The 18,560-nt window shown below is 38.7% G+C and overlaps 1 protein-coding gene across 3 annotated transcripts in view; it reads right to left on the bottom strand.

Annotated features, from left to right (window-relative positions):
- Window positions 1-6,460: 6,460 nt before the first annotated feature.
- Window positions 6,461-18,560, bottom strand: part of KLHL8 (kelch like family member 8) — a 64,939-nt gene continuing 52,839 nt past the window's right edge. For all 3 annotated transcript variants that reach the window (XM_084973647.1, XM_021101779.2, XM_021101776.2), the window contains exons 9-10: window positions 8,105-8,306; window positions 6,461-7,906 (exon numbers count right to left, since the gene is read on the bottom strand). In XM_084973647.1, coding sequence (XP_084829773.1) covers window positions 7,783-7,906; window positions 8,105-8,306 — 326 coding nt within the window. In that variant the 3' untranslated portion in view covers window positions 6,461-7,782. The remainder of the gene's footprint in view (window positions 7,907-8,104; window positions 8,307-18,560) is intronic.

Genomic DNA, 18,560 nt, shown 5'->3' with positions numbered 1-18,560 from the left:
AGGGGTCAAAAGGTACAAACTTTCAGTTACAGAACAAGGAAGTCCTGGGGATGTAACGTAAAAGCATTGTGACTAAAGTTAGTAGAGTTGTAGTGCATATTTGAAAGGTGCTAAATTGTGAATTGCTAGGTTGTATACATGAAGCTTATTTCAACTTCACTGCAAAATAAATGGACAGTGACCAAAAAAAGAAATACTACCAGAAATACTTTTATACTGCTAAGAGGAGACTAACAAAGAAAATCTTTTTTTTTTTTTTTTTTTTTTTTGCTTTTTTAGGGCCGTACCTACGGCACATGGAGGTTCCCAGGTTAGGGGTTGAATCGGAGCTATAGCTGCTGGCCTACGGAACAGCAGTGCCAGATCTGAGCCACGTCTATGACCTACACCGCAGCTCACGGCAACACTGGATCCTTAACCCATTGAGCAAGGCCAGGGATCGAACCCGCCTTCTCATGGATACCAGTCGAGTTCCTTTCCACTGAGCCACAACAGGGACTCCTGAAAATCATCTTTCTTCAAATACACATAAACTACCTTGAGGAAAGGAGAGGCATGGCTGGTTAGGTGAAATACTGTAATTTTTCAGTCACAAAGACTACTGGTCAACCGGTGATTAATTGTGGATCTCAGACAAGTTAATGTTTTTGAATCTAGTTTTTTGAACTGTCGAAAGCAGAATTACTGTAAAAATTAAAATGTTATAAAGTGACTGGTGCAGACTATAAAACTGTAGTTATTAATACTCTCCATAATTATTATCCCAAGTAAAAAAATTTCTTATATTCTAAATATTCTGCTCAGGTAGAATTTTGCCTCAAAAAAAAAAAAGATTAAAAAAAAATGGGGAGTTCCTGTCGTGGCGCAGTGGTTAACGAATCCGACTAGGAACCATGAGGTCGCGGGTTCGGTCCCTGCCCTTGCTCAGTGGGTTAACGATCTGGCGTTGCCGTGAGCTGTGGTGTAGGTTGCAGACACGGCTCGGATCTCACGTTGCTGTGGCTCTGGCGTAGGCCGGTGGCTACAGCTCTGATTCGACCCCTAGCCTGGGAACCTCCATATGCCGCGGAAGCGGCCCAAGAGATAGCAACAACAACAACAACAACAACAACAAAAAAAAAGACAAAAAAAAAATTTTTTTTCCTCAACCAATAAGATAATGGAAGAATGACTTGTTAAAACAAAAACTACTGGAATTTTTGCATTCAAATATGGCTTCCCCTCAAAGAAACACTTTTCTCATACCCATGACATTTATTTTGCAACTAGAAATCTGTACCTCTTAAATTCCCTTACCTACGTCTCCTCCCCAGATCCTTCCTCTCTGCCAGCCACCTGTTATTCTCTGTATTTAGAACTATGTTGTTCATTTATTTATTTGATTCACAAAGTGAAATCATAAAGTATTTGACTTTCTAAAAATGATATATACTTCTTTCACTGAAGTTACTATTCCTAGGGTAATTTTAAAAATCTTCCGAGAGTTTTTATTGTGGCACAGCAGAAACAAATCCGACTAGTATCCATGAAGATGCGGGTTTGATCCCTGGCCTCAACTCACTGGGTCGGGGATCTGGCATTGCTGTGAGCTGTAGTGTAGGTTAGAGATGAGGCTCGGATCCCACATTGCTGTGGCTGTGGTGTAGGCCAGCTGCTGCAGCTCCAATCTGACCCCTAGCCTGGGAACTCCCATATGCCATGGGTACGGCCCTAAAAAGCACCCCCCCAAAAAAAAAAACTTCCATTGAAACTGTTTACTTCTGAAAAAAACTTTTTCCAGTGAAGGAAAACTTTAACTATTTGAGGGTAGATTTCACCTGTGTTAGTCATAAAATAGTTTGAATCGAGTCTGATGAGTAAAGTACACAGAGAGCCATTACCAAGATTCTGGGAGTTCTCTTGTGGCGCAGTGGGTTAAAGATCCAGTGTTGTCAATGCAGTGGCTTGGGTCACTGCTGTGGCACAAGCTCAGTCCTTGGCCTGGGAACTTTCACATGCTGTGGGTACAACAACAACAAAAAGAAGACTCTGGTCAAAATTAACATGTGACTATGATGAGACTAATTCTCTTGGAAGACCTGCAAATGGACCTTCAGGTTATTTTCAAAGAGGAGTTCTAGAAGTTTTTAGCAATGGCAAGAGAAGTAGGAAAGATTATAGCTACATAAGGTTACTAATTGGAAGGACAACATACACTTTAATGCATTAAGAATCTTATTTCTATATAGTACAAGTCTTCAATTGTTGGGAAGAGACAAATGCTCAATCAGCTGCCTTTAACCTTTCATTTTATTTTTTATTTTTATTTATTTTTTTTTTTAAATTTTTATTTTTTTTATTTTTTTTATTTTTTATTTTTTTTGTCTTTTTGCTATTTCTTTGGGCCGCTCCCGCGGCATATGGAGGTTCCCAGGCTAGGGGTCGAATCGGAGCTGTAGTCACTGGCCTACGCCAGAGCCACAGCAACACGGGATCCGAGCCGCGTCTGCAACCTACACCACAGCTCACGGCAACGCCGGATCGTCAACCCACTGAGCAAGGGAAGGGACCGAACCCGCAACCTCATGGTTCCTAGTCGGATTCGTTAACCACTGCGCCACGACGGGAACTCCTCATTTTATTTTTTAATGGCCACACTTACAGTGTTTGGAAGTTTCCAGGCCAGGAATTGAATCCCACCTCCAGCTGCGACCTAAGATGCACCTGTGGCAATGCCAGATCCTTTAACACACTGTGCCAGGCCAGGGATTGAACTCACACCACATCTCTGCAGTGAACAAGCCACCATAACTGGATTCTTAATCCACACCAGGAACTCCTTTAACCTTTAATTTTTTAAGGGGTAACAAAAATCTTCCTATTTTCAGTTTAATCACAAAAATCCTTTCTTTGAGGAGAAAAAACTACTACAGGAAATCTACTAAATCAATCTTGTATTTGAAAGATAGAGAGTAAACAATTATATAGTTTTGAGAAGATTCTAAAAAAGCAATCAAACAATGAAAAGCAAAGTAATGCAGACTTTAGGAAAAAAAATGTTTTCTTTTTTATAGATACACGTTTTGAATCAATAAAGAGCACTGCTGTGAAACCCAACTTTCTGATCTCAGTACTCAGTAGTGTATATATATATAATTTATATTATATATATATAATTTGGTAGTCTATATATATTTGGTAGTGTATATATATATATCTAATTTATATTATATATATATAATTTGGTAATCTATACCAAATATACACTACCAAATATATATATATATTTGGTAGTGTATATATATATATAATTAATTTATATTATATTTAATTTGGCAGTCTATATATATAACTATTTTGATTTGCTGGAATATTAAATTACTACCCAAAGTTACACATAGTCTTAAGAAACTATTATAGAGGAGTTCCCGTTGTGGCGCAGTGGTTAACGAATCCGACTAGGAACCATGAGGTTGCGGGTTTGGTCCCTGCCCTTGCTCAGTGGGTTAACGATCTGGCGTTGCCACGAGCTGTGGTATAGGTTGCAGACGCGGCTCGGATCCTGCATTGCTGTGGCTCTGGCGTAGGCCGGTGGCTACAGCTCCGATTCAACCCCTAGCCTGGGAACCTCCATATGCTGCGGGAGTGGCCCAAGAAATAGCAACAACAACAGCAGCAGCAGCAAAAAGACAAAAAAGACAAAAGACAAAAAAAAAAAAAAAAAAAAAAAGAAACTATTATAGAGACATTTTATTGCCACGTGTAACTCCATAAGGAGAAAAGGAGACAGAGTCAATGAAATCCCAATATAATTTCTTTAGAAGTCTAATACGAGAAAACACAGAAAATTTTTTTTTTTGGCTGTGCCTGAGGCATGTGGAAGTTCCTGGGCCAGGAATTAAACATGAGTCACAGCAGTGACAATGCTCAGTCCTTAGCCACTACGCTACCAGGGAACCCCCGGAAAACAGTTTTAACCAATAAGAAACTAACTAGATTCTATATGCATTTTCTATCATATAAGACAAGGAGAAAAAAGGAACAAAGATAACGCTCAAGTTTACTGTATGCAAGAGTAGCTTAGGCAATTTCAACAACTTATCTAGGCATTTAACTATTTAGGTTTAGAATGCATTTAGGAATTAAAGAGAATGAGTAATACTCCTTAGAGGGAGTACAAAATTTATTCAAACATTTAAAAAATAATCAATTACAGAGAATATAGTGAAATTAGTCAAAAACAATATCAAGTAGTTTGTTTTTAAAGTGGCAGTACAATACAGTAAAAGCAGTAGCTTTAATATCTATATGGGAGAATCACAAAAAAGCACCTAGAAACAGTTCTCGAAGAAATACGCAAATTTTTACTTTTTCTTTTTTCACTTACAATTTCAGAATTTTAGTTCATCTTTTTGATAGATGATATTAACATGTGAGGTTAAGTAGCCATCCTCTTTGAATATTTCATCCTTTTACTCCAATGCATATAATCACCTTCAACTGCATAATTCCTTCAAACTAATTCACATTTCATGCCTCAAAGAATATGTTTTTAATAAAAAGACTGTGCACATTGATTCCATTATCAGTCTTTTCACACCACTGCCAGGTATTCCAAGGCTTCTGACTGCACACACATAACGGAAGAGCCAGTCACGTGCTCTGTTTACTTCACTTTCCTTGTCAGTAGTTCAGATTTTGTGGGTAGCTAGGATACCAACTCAGTACGTCAGATGACTCCCGTAGAGAGAAAACCAGTAACCTAAGTAACATCACCATGCTCCTAAATTCTATACCCATGACAAAGCAGAAATATGTTCAAGAAAAAAACATTTTAAACAATCTCAAAAACAGTAAGATCAAGATCCCCCCCCACAAAAATAAATAGAACATACTAGTAACTGCAGAAGACAAGAATTATAAGACAAGAACTCCATTAGACATGAGAAATAGTTAAAGCCAGGTTTTGACCCTTATTTTCCACATCCATCCAGTTGTAGCGAATCCAGTGAGTGCTACAGAATTAAATGCCTTTGGGATGGACTGAAATATGCTAACAATTGCACAAGGGAACACTGGTTTAGATCCAGCCATGACTTATGGACTTGCCCGCAAGCTGATAACAAAAAATGGCATAATCTGTGAATATTTTTTCTTTTCTGGTCGTGCCCACAGCACGCGGAAGTTCCTGGGCCAGGGATCAAACCTGAGCCACAGCAGTAACCCGAGCCACAGCAGTGACAATGCCAAATCCTTAACTACTAGGTCACCAGGGAATTCTGTATCTGGAACATTTAAATCTGCTTCATGAAACACCTTTATTTTTTATTTTTTTATTTTTTGGTATATACAGTTTAATGAGTTTGGACATACGAACATACCTGTGATGTCATCAAAACACATAAGAGAAAATAGATACATATACATCAACCAGAGGTGTTTTTGTTTTTTGAAGCTGGTTTGGTTTGGTTTTGTTGTGAAACACCTATGATGACATCTACCCTCTCCACAAAGTTTTAAGTGTCCAATATCACACTGTCAGCCGTAGGTACTGTGCTGGACAGCACATCTCTAGAACGTATTCCTCTATCCTAACTGAAATGACACACCTTGAAGAACTCCCCATTTCCTCTCGCTTCCAAGCCCTGGAAACCACAGTGGTATTCTCTGTTTCTAGAGTTTGGCTATTTTCGATTTCTCATGTAAGTGGAATCACGTAACAGCGGTCTTTCTTGTATCCGGCTTACTTCATATAGCATAATGCCCTCCAGGTCCATCCACGTTGTACGTGACAGAACTTTCTTCCCTCATAAGGTTGAATAATATTCCATTGTATGTCTGTATCATTTTATCAGTTAATCTGTGGATAGATCACTTAGGTTGTTTGCATATCTTGACTATTGTGAATAATAAATAATGTTGCAATAAGCATGGAAGAATGAAAGACCTTTACCTAAGCCGTCTTACAATTTTTTTTTTCTTTTCTCCTTTTGATCTAATGTACCCAAGGCACTGGCTCTCACACCGTGGCTTTTTGCCTGGCTGCATGGACAAGCCCAGTTTGCTATTCACTAGTGACCATCCTCACAGCTAATAGGCAATGAATCCAGAGCTAATGGGCAGGGCCGCGTTCTTCACTGTCCCCGCTTCCTTGTCAACCAGATGACTGACCAGCAGTAAACGACACGAAACTCCAAGGCATGACTCAAGGAAAATTTAGGACGGCCTGGACAAGAGGTACCAAACTGCACTACAAATACAAAATAGCATATTTTAATATCTTCATAAATATTTATAAAAATATATACATAAAATGAATAGGCCACTATAATGCTGGTAAAACCATGATGAGCTGTTAGATCAGGAGATGTGTCAATATCCTGGCTTTGAATTAATGTAAAGAAATATTTCCTATTTATTCAATAAAGAAACTGGAGAAAATTAAGTACCACAGGAAAAAACAGTAGTTTCAATCTTTCTCTGTTTTTACAGTATCTTTTATTGGTAATGATGGACTTGAACTATCCAGGAGACTACAGTCCACAAAGGGTCTTCGTAAAAACGCATTCGTTTTCTGATAATAAATAACTCCAGATTCTGTACAGTTAGAAAAACTATGATGGTGGCAAATAGAAAAACAGAAAGATAATAAATCTTGGGTTCAAAATGAAATGATTAAATCAAAGAAGCGTTAAACATATTTTTGGAGTCCCCTCATTAGGGAGTCATGTAATGGACAGCAATCCCTTTCAAGGTGTCTTAACTGGGCATTAGAATAATGTCGACTCTAACGCCTTCTCCCCTTAATATCTTCTCTGGTTCACTTTTTGCCTTTTATGAAAAAAAATTTTTTTTCTGTTTTTTTCCAGGGCCGCACCTGCGGCATATGGAGGTTCCCAGGCTAGGGGTCTAATTGGAGCTGTAGCCTCCAGCCTACGCCACAGTCACAGCAACACCAGATCCTTAACCCACTGAGCAAGGTCAGGGATCAAATTTGCAACCTCATGGTTCCTAGTTGGATTCATTAAACACTGAGCCACGACGGGAACTCCATTTTTTTTTTTTTAAACAAATCTTTTTTGCATGAAATGAAGAAAATAAAAGTGTAGATTCATTCAGATGGAATTAGTTCAGTTAGGTCTTTTGATGTCCTAACAATTCAAAATGAAATTAGGGGTTTCTTATAAGCATTCCTATAAGCTTCTGAAAATGCAGCCAAAGGGCACTCAGAAAGATGAAACATTTTTTCTACTTCTGTAACTACCCAAGAAATTGAAAAATCACCTAGAAAAAAGCAAGGCATAAATTCATCAGCACCAAGTAAAAATGATCTTCAAATGAAGCAGGTCTGTTATGTGTCTTGACATCCTTGTGTTGATGAATAGCTTGGAATCTCCTTTCTAGGAAAAGTCCACTGCCTAGGATTAACTCCCTTAGGTGAAAGGTAAAGCTCAGCAAATGACTTCATTTTACATTTTGTTTCGTCCACATTTTTTAAAAAAAGGAATCTCAAGGTTTTGGCACTATTTAAACTTTTTTTTGGAGGAGGAGGTATGGTTTTGGGTTAGACTATCTCCCTTCCCTACTTCATTATTTGCTGAAGTGGGAAGTACCAGCTTTAACTTTATTCCTAGTCATTCTGCAGCTACCATTCCAAAAGTTGCACTTAGTCGCAATACAGCAGCCCGGATTTAAGTAAGACTCTAGTAGGAGTTAAAACTGTTCAGAGGTGGCCATTACAAAATCCTGGTTGTCTCTCTTGCCCACCGGATAGGACTAAATTGTTGGCAGCTGGAACTCGAGTCACATACAGTCAACCACATTACTGGATCCGTGACCTACATCTCGAATTTGGCTCGTTAAACAGGCACACACAGCTACACCTGCTCCAGCTCTGCAGTGAGACACAGATCCAACAAGCTCCCACCTGAAAAGACAGAGGAGGAAGAATGTTACCTTAAAACAAATCATGATTTACTTTACTCAAGGCATGGATGGACTGGTTTTGAAAGACAGCAAGACAGCCCAGAAGTTTTCAATGAACGCTATCTAGCAGCATTTGAGCGCTCGGAGTAATCTGTTATGGCAGGATTTCATCAAGGCATAAAGGAAACATAGAAAGTACCTGTTCAGCACTGGATCAAACGCTTCTACTGTATTTAAGTATGCATTGCCATTATGGCCACCAACTGCAAAGATTTTGCCCATCACTGTTGCGATCCCCACTCCGCCCCTGGGAGTGGTAAGGGCTGCTACATAATCCCACTTGTTGCTTCGAGGGTCATATCGCTCAACTGAACTCAGAGGGGAATTATCATCAAAACCACCTATATAAAGAAAGATTTTAAAAACACCGTTAGAGTTCACAGAAATTAACCATTAAACCTCAATTCAATAGCTTTCACAAACCAATCTTTTCAAAACATTTTAAAAAACCCTACTATCTATCACTACTACCAACTCCTATTATACATTTTCTACAATTCGAGATAATTTAAACTGCATTTTCTTCAATACTAGGATTAAAATCTTAAAGTAAGAAAAACTGGAATCCCTATACTCAAGCAGATAATTTAGAAAAAAAAAAAAAAAAACCCTAAAGATATTCATGTAATTTTTCCTTAGTCTCCCAAAGGAAAACAAGATAGTACTGAGATTCCTTCTCTTTGCGTGTACATATACATATTAGATTTTTAGACAGTAGAGGGCTTGAGAAGAGAATTAATCATTTGACTGATTTAGATATAAATTAAAGTTTTTCAACTATTTCCCTTAGTATTGTAATTGCGATCATAATTAGAGATGGTGGACAATGACTGAATTCCTAGCATTTTGCCAAAACTACATCATCCTTTTTTTTTTTTTTTTGGCTACACCCCGTGGCATGCAGAAGTTCCCAAGCCAGGGATCAAGCTCGAGCCACAGCAATGACAAGTCTGAATCCTTAACTACTAAGGTACCAGGGGACTCCCCAAACTCTACCTTCATGCTACATACTCTAGAGGCTGACTGTCCCGCCGTACGATGTCCTAACAATGTTCCTTACTATGTTCCTGGGGGTTAAACACAGAGACTGTTATTTTTTTTTTTTTTTGTCTTTTTTTTTTTTTTTTTTTGTCTTTGTTGTTGTTGTTGCTATTTCTTGGGCCGCTCCCGCGGCATATGGAGGTTCCCAGGCTAGGGGTCGAATCGGAGCTGTAGCCACCGGCCTACACCACAGCCACAGCAACGCGGGATCCGAGCCGCGTCTGCAACCTACACCACAGCTCACAGCAACGCCGGATCGTTAACCCACTGAGCAAGGGCAGGGACCGAACCCGCAACCTCATGGTTCCTAGTCGGATTCGTTAACCACTGCGCCACGACGGGAACTCCGAGACTGTTATTTTAATAGTGCTCTTTCCTTTAAAAGTCAATGTATCTCTCTGACATAATCCACAGCAACATGTTCTCAGATCCACCTCCTAGAGCGATGACAGTAAAAGCAAAAATAAACAAATGGGACTTTAACTTAAGAGTATCTGCACAGCAAAGAAAACCCTAAACAAAAAGATAACCCAAAGAATGGGAGAAAATATTTGCAAATGAATCGACTCACAAGAGATTACTCTCCAAAATTTATAAACACCCTCTGCAGCTCCATACCAAAAAAACAAACATCCCCATCAAAAAACAGGCAGAAGATCTAAACAGACAGTTCTCCAAAGAAGACACACGGACGGCCAAAAAACACATGAAAAGATGTTCAACATCACTCATCATTAGAGAAATGCAAATCCAAACCACTCTGAGGTACCACCTTACACCAGCCAGAATGGCCATCATCCAAAAGTCTACAAACAATAAGTGCTGGAGAGGGGGTGGAGAAAAAGGAACCCTAGTACACTCTTGGTGGGATTGTAAATGGGTGCAACCACTGTGGAGAACAGTATGGAGATGCCTCAGAAAACTAAAAATAGAACTACTGTTTGATCCAGCAATCCCACTCCTGGGCATCTATTCAGAGAAAACCATGACTCGAAAAGACACATGCACTCCAATGTTCATTGCAGCAGCACTATTTTCAATAGCCAAGACATGGAAACAACCTAAATGTCCACTGACAGGAGTGGATCCAGAAGATGTGGTACATATACACAATGGAATATTACTCAGCCATTAAAAGGAACAAAATACCAGCATTTTTAGCAACATGGATGGACCTAGAAATTATCATGCTAAGTGAAGTCAGCCATACAATGAGACACCAACATCCAATGCTTTCACTGACATGTGGAATCTGAAAAAAGGACAGACGGAACTTCTTTGCAGAACAGATGCTGACTCACAGACATTGAAAAATTTATGGTCTCTGGAGGAGACAGTTTGGGGGGTGATGGGATATGCTTGGATTGTGGGATAAAAATCCTATAAAGTTGGATAGTGATGATCATTATACAACTACAGATGTAAAATTCATTGAGTAATTAAAATTAAAAAAAGGTGAATGTGTCCCTTTTTAGGTTCCATCTCAGTATACATGAGTAAGAGCTCTCTCCCATGTGACTAAGCCAGTTTTACAGAGGACAAGAAGTGTTGATATGATGATTGGTCTATTTAGAAACATAGTTAAAAAAAAATCAACAAAATCAACTTCTCTAATGGGTTTAATTTTATTAAATCAACAGGTAAAGTTCACTGATCTTAGTGCATAACTCAATGACTTTTAACGAATGTATACAGTAGCATCATTACCACCATACTACGATATAAAGTGTTTTTTCATAACAAAGGCTTTAATGTTAAAAAAATTTATCATAGTTGATTTACAATGTTTTGTTAATTTCTGCTGTACAGCAAAGCAACCCAGTCACACATATACATACATTCTTTTTCTTATTATCCTCCATTGTGTTCCAACACAAGTGATTAGATATAGTTCCCTGTGCTAGACACAAAAGCTTTAGTTTTAATTATTGCCAATGCTAATGTAGATTAGTTTTTAATACAGGCCCTCTTTTTCACTGACTCCTTATCATTTTCGTAGGTAATGCATAAAAATCTTGAATAAAAAACTCAAAGCAGAGGAAAACGCAGGATGCAACAGTTTCCTGTACATACAATTACCTTCAAAGTTTTCTTATTCAAATCAGTTGTACCTGCTTTAAGTAGGAGTTGAATAACCGAAAGTGTTTTCTTTCCCCCACGGTTCAGCCTGAATCAGTCTTATTTTTACCATGTCTGTTCTATCTATAAGGGCCCAGAAGTTTTAAGAGTAACAGAAACAACGATACCTCTATTTGACATACAACACAGGTCAATGCCAACACTAGATAGGGAGCTGTGAGAGGAAGCAATGGTGTACAGTAAGAACTCCGGGTTCTCATAGATCCTCCTTCAAGTTTCAGCTTTGCCAACTTGATTAGGCATGTGGTTATGAGTAAACTATTCCTCTCTCAGTCTCTGGCTACCTCAAAGATCTACTGTGATGATCAGGTAAAACTGAAAAGGTGAATTATGTTATTTCTCTTTAATATACATAAGCACTGAAATAGTCAATATCATTTCTATCACTTGCAAATGTTTAAACGCTAACAGTATTCTACTCTCTTATCAAGAAATCTAAGTTTTGGAGTCCCTGCCATGGGCCCACTGGGTTAAGAATCCAAATGCAGATGGGATTAAGAGGGCAGAGTACAAGGACTGGAGCTCATCTTCTCTCATAAAAGCAACAAAATTACAACCAACTGCTGAACAACCTTCAACCAAATGACTTCCAACTATCAAAAAAGACAGCCTATCCCAGAAGACAAAGAGAAGGCCCCATCAGGATGGTAGGAGGGGCAATTATGTGATATAAGCAACCCCTACCTGCCGGTAGGCAGTCCACAGACTGGAAAGTAATTGTATCACAGAGGTCCACCCATGGGAGTGAGAGTTCTGAGCCCCATGTCAGATTCCCATGCTTGAGGATCTGGCACTGGTGGGAGGAGGAGGACCCCCCCCAGAGCATTTGGTACTGAGGGCCAGTGAGGCTTGTGCGCAGGAGCTCCACGTGACTGGGGGAAACAGACTCCATTCTTGAAAGGAGCACACGGGCTTTCATGTGCACTGGGTCCTAGGGCAAAGCAGATATTCCACAGGAATCTGGGTCAGACCTTTTGCAGTTCTTGGAGGATCTCCTGGGAAAACAGGGGGTGACTGTGCCTTGCTGTAGGGGAAGGACATCAGAGGCAAAGGTCTCTGGAAAAATCATCAGCGTGTGCTCCTCTAGATGTGGCCATTTTGGAAAAATCTGGTCCCATCCTCAGGGCTGAGAAGCTCCGGCCCAAAAACAATCCAGGCGGGAACACAGCCCTACCCATCAGCAAGCAGGCTGCCTAAAGACCCCCCAGGCACACAGCCACCTCTAATGCCACCCAGAGACAAAGCCCCACCCAACAGAGGATTAAGAATCAGCTCTACCTACCAGTGGGCAGGCACCAGTCCTTCCCATCAGAAAGCCTGCAGCAAGTCCCTGTACCAACTTCAGCCACAAGGAGGGCAGACATCAGAAGCAAAAGAATCTATAACCACATCCAAAAATCTATACGAAATGAAAAGGCAGAGAATTGTGACTCAAATAAAGCCTGAAAGAAAAAAGGCCCAGAAAAGGAGCTAAGTGATTTGGAGATTACCAACTTCCATGAAAAAGACTTTAGACTGATAATAGTAAAGATGATTCAAGATCTTGGAAATAAATTGGAGGTAAAGATAAACTATAAGAAACAATGAGCAAAGAAATAGAAGATTTAAGGATTAAGCAGAGATGAAAAATACAGTAACTGAAATAAAAAATTCACTAGAAGCAACCAACAGCAGAAGATAAGAGGCAGAAGAATGAATAAGAAAGATGGAGGACAAACTAGTGGAAATCACTGATGAAGAACAGAAAAAAGACTGAAAAGAAATGAAAACAGTCTAAGAGAACTCTGGGACAACGTTAAATGCACCAACATCCATATCATAGGGGTGCCAGAAGGAGAAGAGAGAGAGAGAAAGGGCCAGAGAAAATATTTGAAGAAATAATAGCCAAAAACTTCCCTAGCATGGAAAAGGAATCACTCCCTCAATTCCAGGAAGCACAGCGAGTACCATATAAAATAAACCCAAGGAGGAACACCCACACATATTAATCAAACTGACCAAAATTAAAGACAAAGAGAAAATTCTGAAAGCAGCTAGGGAAAAGAACCAAGTAACATACAAGGGAACCCCAATAAGGTTATCAGATTTTTCAGCAGAAACTCTGCAGGCCAGAAGGGTGTGGCACAATATATTTAAAGTAATGAAAAAACCTCCAACCAAGAATACTCTACCCAGCAAGGCTCTCATTCAGATTTGAAGGAGAAATCAAAAGCTTTATAGACAAGCAAAAGCTAAGAGAATTCAGCAACACTAAACCAGCTCTACAACAAATACTAAAGGAACTTTTCTAGGTGGAAATGAAAAGGCCACAACTAGAAACAAAAATGTTACAAATGACAAGGCTCACCTGTAAAGACATACATGTAGTAAAGGTAGGAAATCATTCACATACATATATGCTACCAAATCCAGAAATCATGGAAAGAGGAAGGGTACAAATGCAGGACACTGGAGATGCACTTGCAATTAAGAGACCAACAATTTTAACCTTGTATACACATATATAGACTCCTATATCAAACTTCATGGTAACTGTAAACCAAAAATCTATAATAGATACACACACAAATAAGAAAATGCAATCCAAACACAACACTAAAGATAGTCATCAAACCACAAGAGAACAAAAGAAAGGAAGAAAAAAGACCAACAAAACCAAATCCCAAACAGTTAATAAAATGGCAGTAAGAACATACATTTCAACAATTACCTTAAATGTAAATGGACTAAATGCCCCAACCAAAAGACAGAGATTGGCTCAATGGATACAAAAACAAAACCTATATACATGCTGTCTTCAAGAAACCCACTTCAGTTCTAGGGACACATACATACTCAAACTGAGAGGATGGAAGAAAATATTCCATGCAAACAGAAATCAAAAGAAAGCTGAAGTAGCAATACTTGTATCAGACAAAATCGACCTTAAAATAAAGGCTATTATCAGAGACAAAGAAGGACAGTACATAATAATCAAAGGATCAATTCAAGAAGATATAAAAATTGTAAATATATATGCACCCATCACAGGATCACCTCAAAATATAAGGCAACTGCTAACAACTTTAAAAGGACAAATCAATAGTAACAATAATAGTGGGGGACTTTAATACTCTCACTTATAGCAATGGACAGGAAATCAAAAAGGAAACACGGGCCTTAAATGATCTATTAGACCAGATGGACTTAATAGATATTTATAGAACATTCTGTCCAAAGCAGCAGGAATACACATTCTTCTCAAGGGCGCACAGAACATTCTCTAGGACAGATCACATTCTGGGCCACACATCAAGCCTTGGTAAATTTAAGAAAACTGAAGTCTATCAAGCATCTTCTCCAACCACATTGCTATATAACTGGAAATCAACAACAAGAAGAAAACAGAAAAAAACAAAAAACAAAAAACAAACCCACACACCTGGAGACTAAACAACATGCTACTAAACAACCAAAGAAATCAAAGAGGAAAGTAAAAAATACCTAAAAGCAAATGACAACAAAGACACAACAATCCAAAACCTATATGGGATACAGCAAAAGCAGTTCTAAAGAGGAAAGTATATAGCAATACAAACCTAACTCAGCAAACAAGAAAAACCTCAAATAAACAACCATCTTTACACCTAAAGCAACTAGAGAGAGAAGAACAGGTAAAACCCAAAGTTAGCAGAAGGAAAGAAATCATAAAGCTCAGAGATGGAATAAATGAAACAGAAATGAAGAAAACACAGAAAAGATCAATGAAACTAAAAGTTGGTTCTTTGAAAAGATAAAAAAAATTGATAAACACTTAGCCAGACTCATCAAGGAAAAAAGAGAGGACTCAATAAATCAAATCAATAAACTTTGAAATGAAAAAGAAGTTACAATGGACATCACAGAAATACAAAGGATCATAAGAGACCAGTACAAGCAACTATATGCCAATAAAATGGACAACCTGGAAGAAACGGACAAATTCTTAGAAAAGTACAATCTTCCGGAGTTCCTGCCGTGGCTCAGTGGTTAACGAATCCGACTAGGAACAATGAAGTTGCGGGTTTGATCCCTGGCCTTTCTCAGTGGGTTAGGGATCCGGCATTGCCGTGAGCTGTGGTGTAGGTTGCAGACGCGACTCGGATCCCTGCGTTGCTGTGACTGTGGCGTAGGCTGGCAGCTACAGCTCTGATTGGACCCTAGCCTGGGAACCTCCATATGCTGCAGGAGCGGCCCAAGACATGGCAAAAAAAAAAAAAAAAAAAAAAAAAAAAAAAGACAAGTACAATCTTCCAAGACTAAACCAAGACAAAACAGAAAAGAAGAATGGACCAGTCACAAGTACTGAAATTGAAACTGTGATTTAAAAGGCCTGCAATAAAAGAAAAAATTTTTAAAAAATTAAATAAATAAAATAAAAACTTCTAACAAAGTCCAGGACCAGATGGCTCCACAGGTGAATTCTACCAAACATTTAGAGAGGAGCTAACACCTATCTATCCTTCTGAAACTATTCCAAAAAAATTTTCAGAGGAAGGAACACTCCCAAACTCATTCTATGAGGCCACCATCACCCTGATACCAAAACCAGACAAAGACACCACAAAAAAAGCAAATTATAGGCCAATTATCACTGATGAATATAGACGCAAAAATTCTCAACAAAATACTAGCAAACTGAATCCAGCAATATATTAAAAGGACTGTACACCATGATCAAGTGGGATTCATCCCAGGGATGCAAGGATTCTTCAATATCCACAAATCAATCAGTCATGCACTACATTAACAAACTGAAGAATAAAAACTATTGGTCCTCTCAATTGATGCAGAAAAAGCTTTTGACAAAATCTGACACCCATTTCCGATAAAAACTCTCCAGAAAGTGGTCAAAGGGAACACAATAAAGGATATATATGACAAACCCACAGCTAACATCACTTTCAATGGTGAAAAGCTAAAGAATTCCTGCTGAGATCAGGAATAAGACAAGGATGTCCACTCTTACCACTACTATTCGACATAGTTTGGAAGTCTTAGCCACAGCAACCAGAGAAGGAAAAGAAATAAAAGGAATCCAAATCAGAAAGAAAAAAGTAAAACTATCATTGTTTGAAGATGACATGATACTATACCTAGAGAATCCTAAAGACTCTACCAGAAAACCGTTAGAGCTCATCCACGAATTTGGTAAAGTTGCAGGATATAAAATTAATACACAGAAATCAACTGCATTTCTATGTACTAACAATGAGAGATCAGAAAAAGAAGTCAGAGAAACAATCCTATTTACCATTGCACCACAAAGAACGGAATACCTAGGAATAAACCTACCTGAAGAGACATATGCTCTGAAAACTACAAGATACTGATGAAAGAATCAAATTGATACAAACAGATGGAAAGATATACCATGCTCTTGGATTGGAAGGATCAAATTTGTCAAAATGATTATACTACCCAAGGCAATCTACAGACTCAACACAATCCCTACCAAACTACCAAGGACATTTTTCGCAGAACTAGAGCAAAATATTTTCAAGTTTGTTTGGAAGCACAAAATATTTTCAAGTTTGTTTGGAAGCACAAAGCCAAAGCCATCCTGAGAAAGAAAAATGGAGCTTGAGGAATCTGGCTCCCTGACTTCAGGCTGTATTACAAAGCTACAGTCATCAAAACAGTATGATACTGGCACAAAAACAGAAATATAGAACAGTGGAACAGGATAGAAAGCCCAGAATTAAACCCACACACACCTACAGTCAACTAATCTATGACAAAGGAGGCAAGAATATACAACGGAGAAAAGACAGCCGCTTCAATAAGTGGTGCTGGGAAATCTGGACAGCCACATGTCAAAGAATGAAATTAGAACACTCCCTAACACCATACACAAAAATAAACTCAAAATAGATTAAAGACCTAGATTTAAGACTAGATACTATAAAACGCTTAGAGGAAAACACATGCCAAACACTCTTGACATAAACCACAGCAACACCTTCTCAGATCCACCTCCTAGAGTGATGACAGTAAAAACAAAAATAAACAAATGGGACTTAAACTTAAGAGTATCTGCACAGCAAAGAAAACCCTAAACAAAAAGATAACCCAAAGAATGGGAGAAAATATTTGCAAATGAATCAACTGACAAGAGATTACTCTCCAAAATTTATAAACACCCTCTGCAGCTCAATACCAAAAAAACAAACATCCCCGTCAAAAAATGGGCAGAAGATCTAAACAGACAGTTCTCCAAAGAAGACATACAGGTGGCCAAAAAACACATAAAAAGATGTTCAACATCACTCATCATTACAGAAATGCAAATCAAAACCACTCTGAGGTACCACCTTACACCAGCCAGAATGGCCATCATCAAAAAGTCTACAAACAATAAATACTAGAGAGGGATGGAGAAAAGGGAACCCTCCTACACTGTTCTTGGAAACGTAAATGGGTGCAACCACTGTGGAAACCAGTATGGAGATTCCTCAAAAAACTAAAAATAGTATTACCACTTGATCCTGCAAAACCACTCCTTGGGCATCTATCCAGGGAAAACCATGACTCAAAAAGATATGTGTATTCAATGCAGCCCATGTACAACAGCCAAGACATGGAAGCAACCTAAATGTCCACTGACAGAGAAGTGGATAAAGATGTGGTACATATATACATGATGGAATATTACTCAGCCACAAAAAGGAATGAAATAATGGCATTTGCAGAAACATGGGTGGACCTAGAAATTATCAGGCTAAGTGAAATTAGACAGTGAGGCACCAACGTCACATGCCATCATGTGTATGTGGAATCTAAATAAAAAGCACACAGTGAACTTCTTTGTAGAACAGAAACTGACTCACAGACTTTGAAAAACTCAAGGTTAACAAAGGAAACAGGTTGTCAGGTGGAGGGATGGGCTGGGGGTATGGGATGGAAATGCTGTAATGTCTGGGTTATGATAATTGCTGTACAACTATAAATATAATAAAATTTACTGAGTTAAAAAAAAATCCAACTGCAGCAGCTTGGGTCTCTGCAAATGTGCAGGTTCGATCCCCGGCCCAGAGCAGTGGGTTAAACAATTTGGTGTTGCCACAGCTATGGCTCACGTCACTGCTGAAGCTCAGATTCAATCCCTGGCCCAAGAATTTCCATATGCTGTGAGTGTGGCCATAAAGGTAAAAAGAATACTAAGTTTCATAACACCAATTTACATCAACATGAGAAAATGTGACACGCTAGTGACAACCTCTCTGAACTCATTTTCTCCTCTAGTAAAGGAAGGGATTGCTGGTTAAAATATAGCTACACATTCACTAGTAACAAAGTACAAAACTCAGTTTGAGATGCTTAACATACATTACCTTGGATTCTTTTTTATTTTTTATTTTTTTGTCTTTTTGCCATTTCTTTGGGCCGCTCCCGCG

Source organism: Sus scrofa, chromosome 8 (assembly GCF_054392235.1).
Source record: "Sus scrofa isolate SSC_HxYL_T2T_F1_AM1 chromosome 8, Sscrofa_HxYL_maternal_Yorkshire_Landrace_v2.0, whole genome shotgun sequence".
Lineage (NCBI taxonomy): Eukaryota > Metazoa > Chordata > Mammalia > Artiodactyla > Suidae > Sus > Sus scrofa.
Note: the sequence above shows the minus strand (reverse complement) of the source record. Positions and strands in the feature narration are given on the sequence as shown.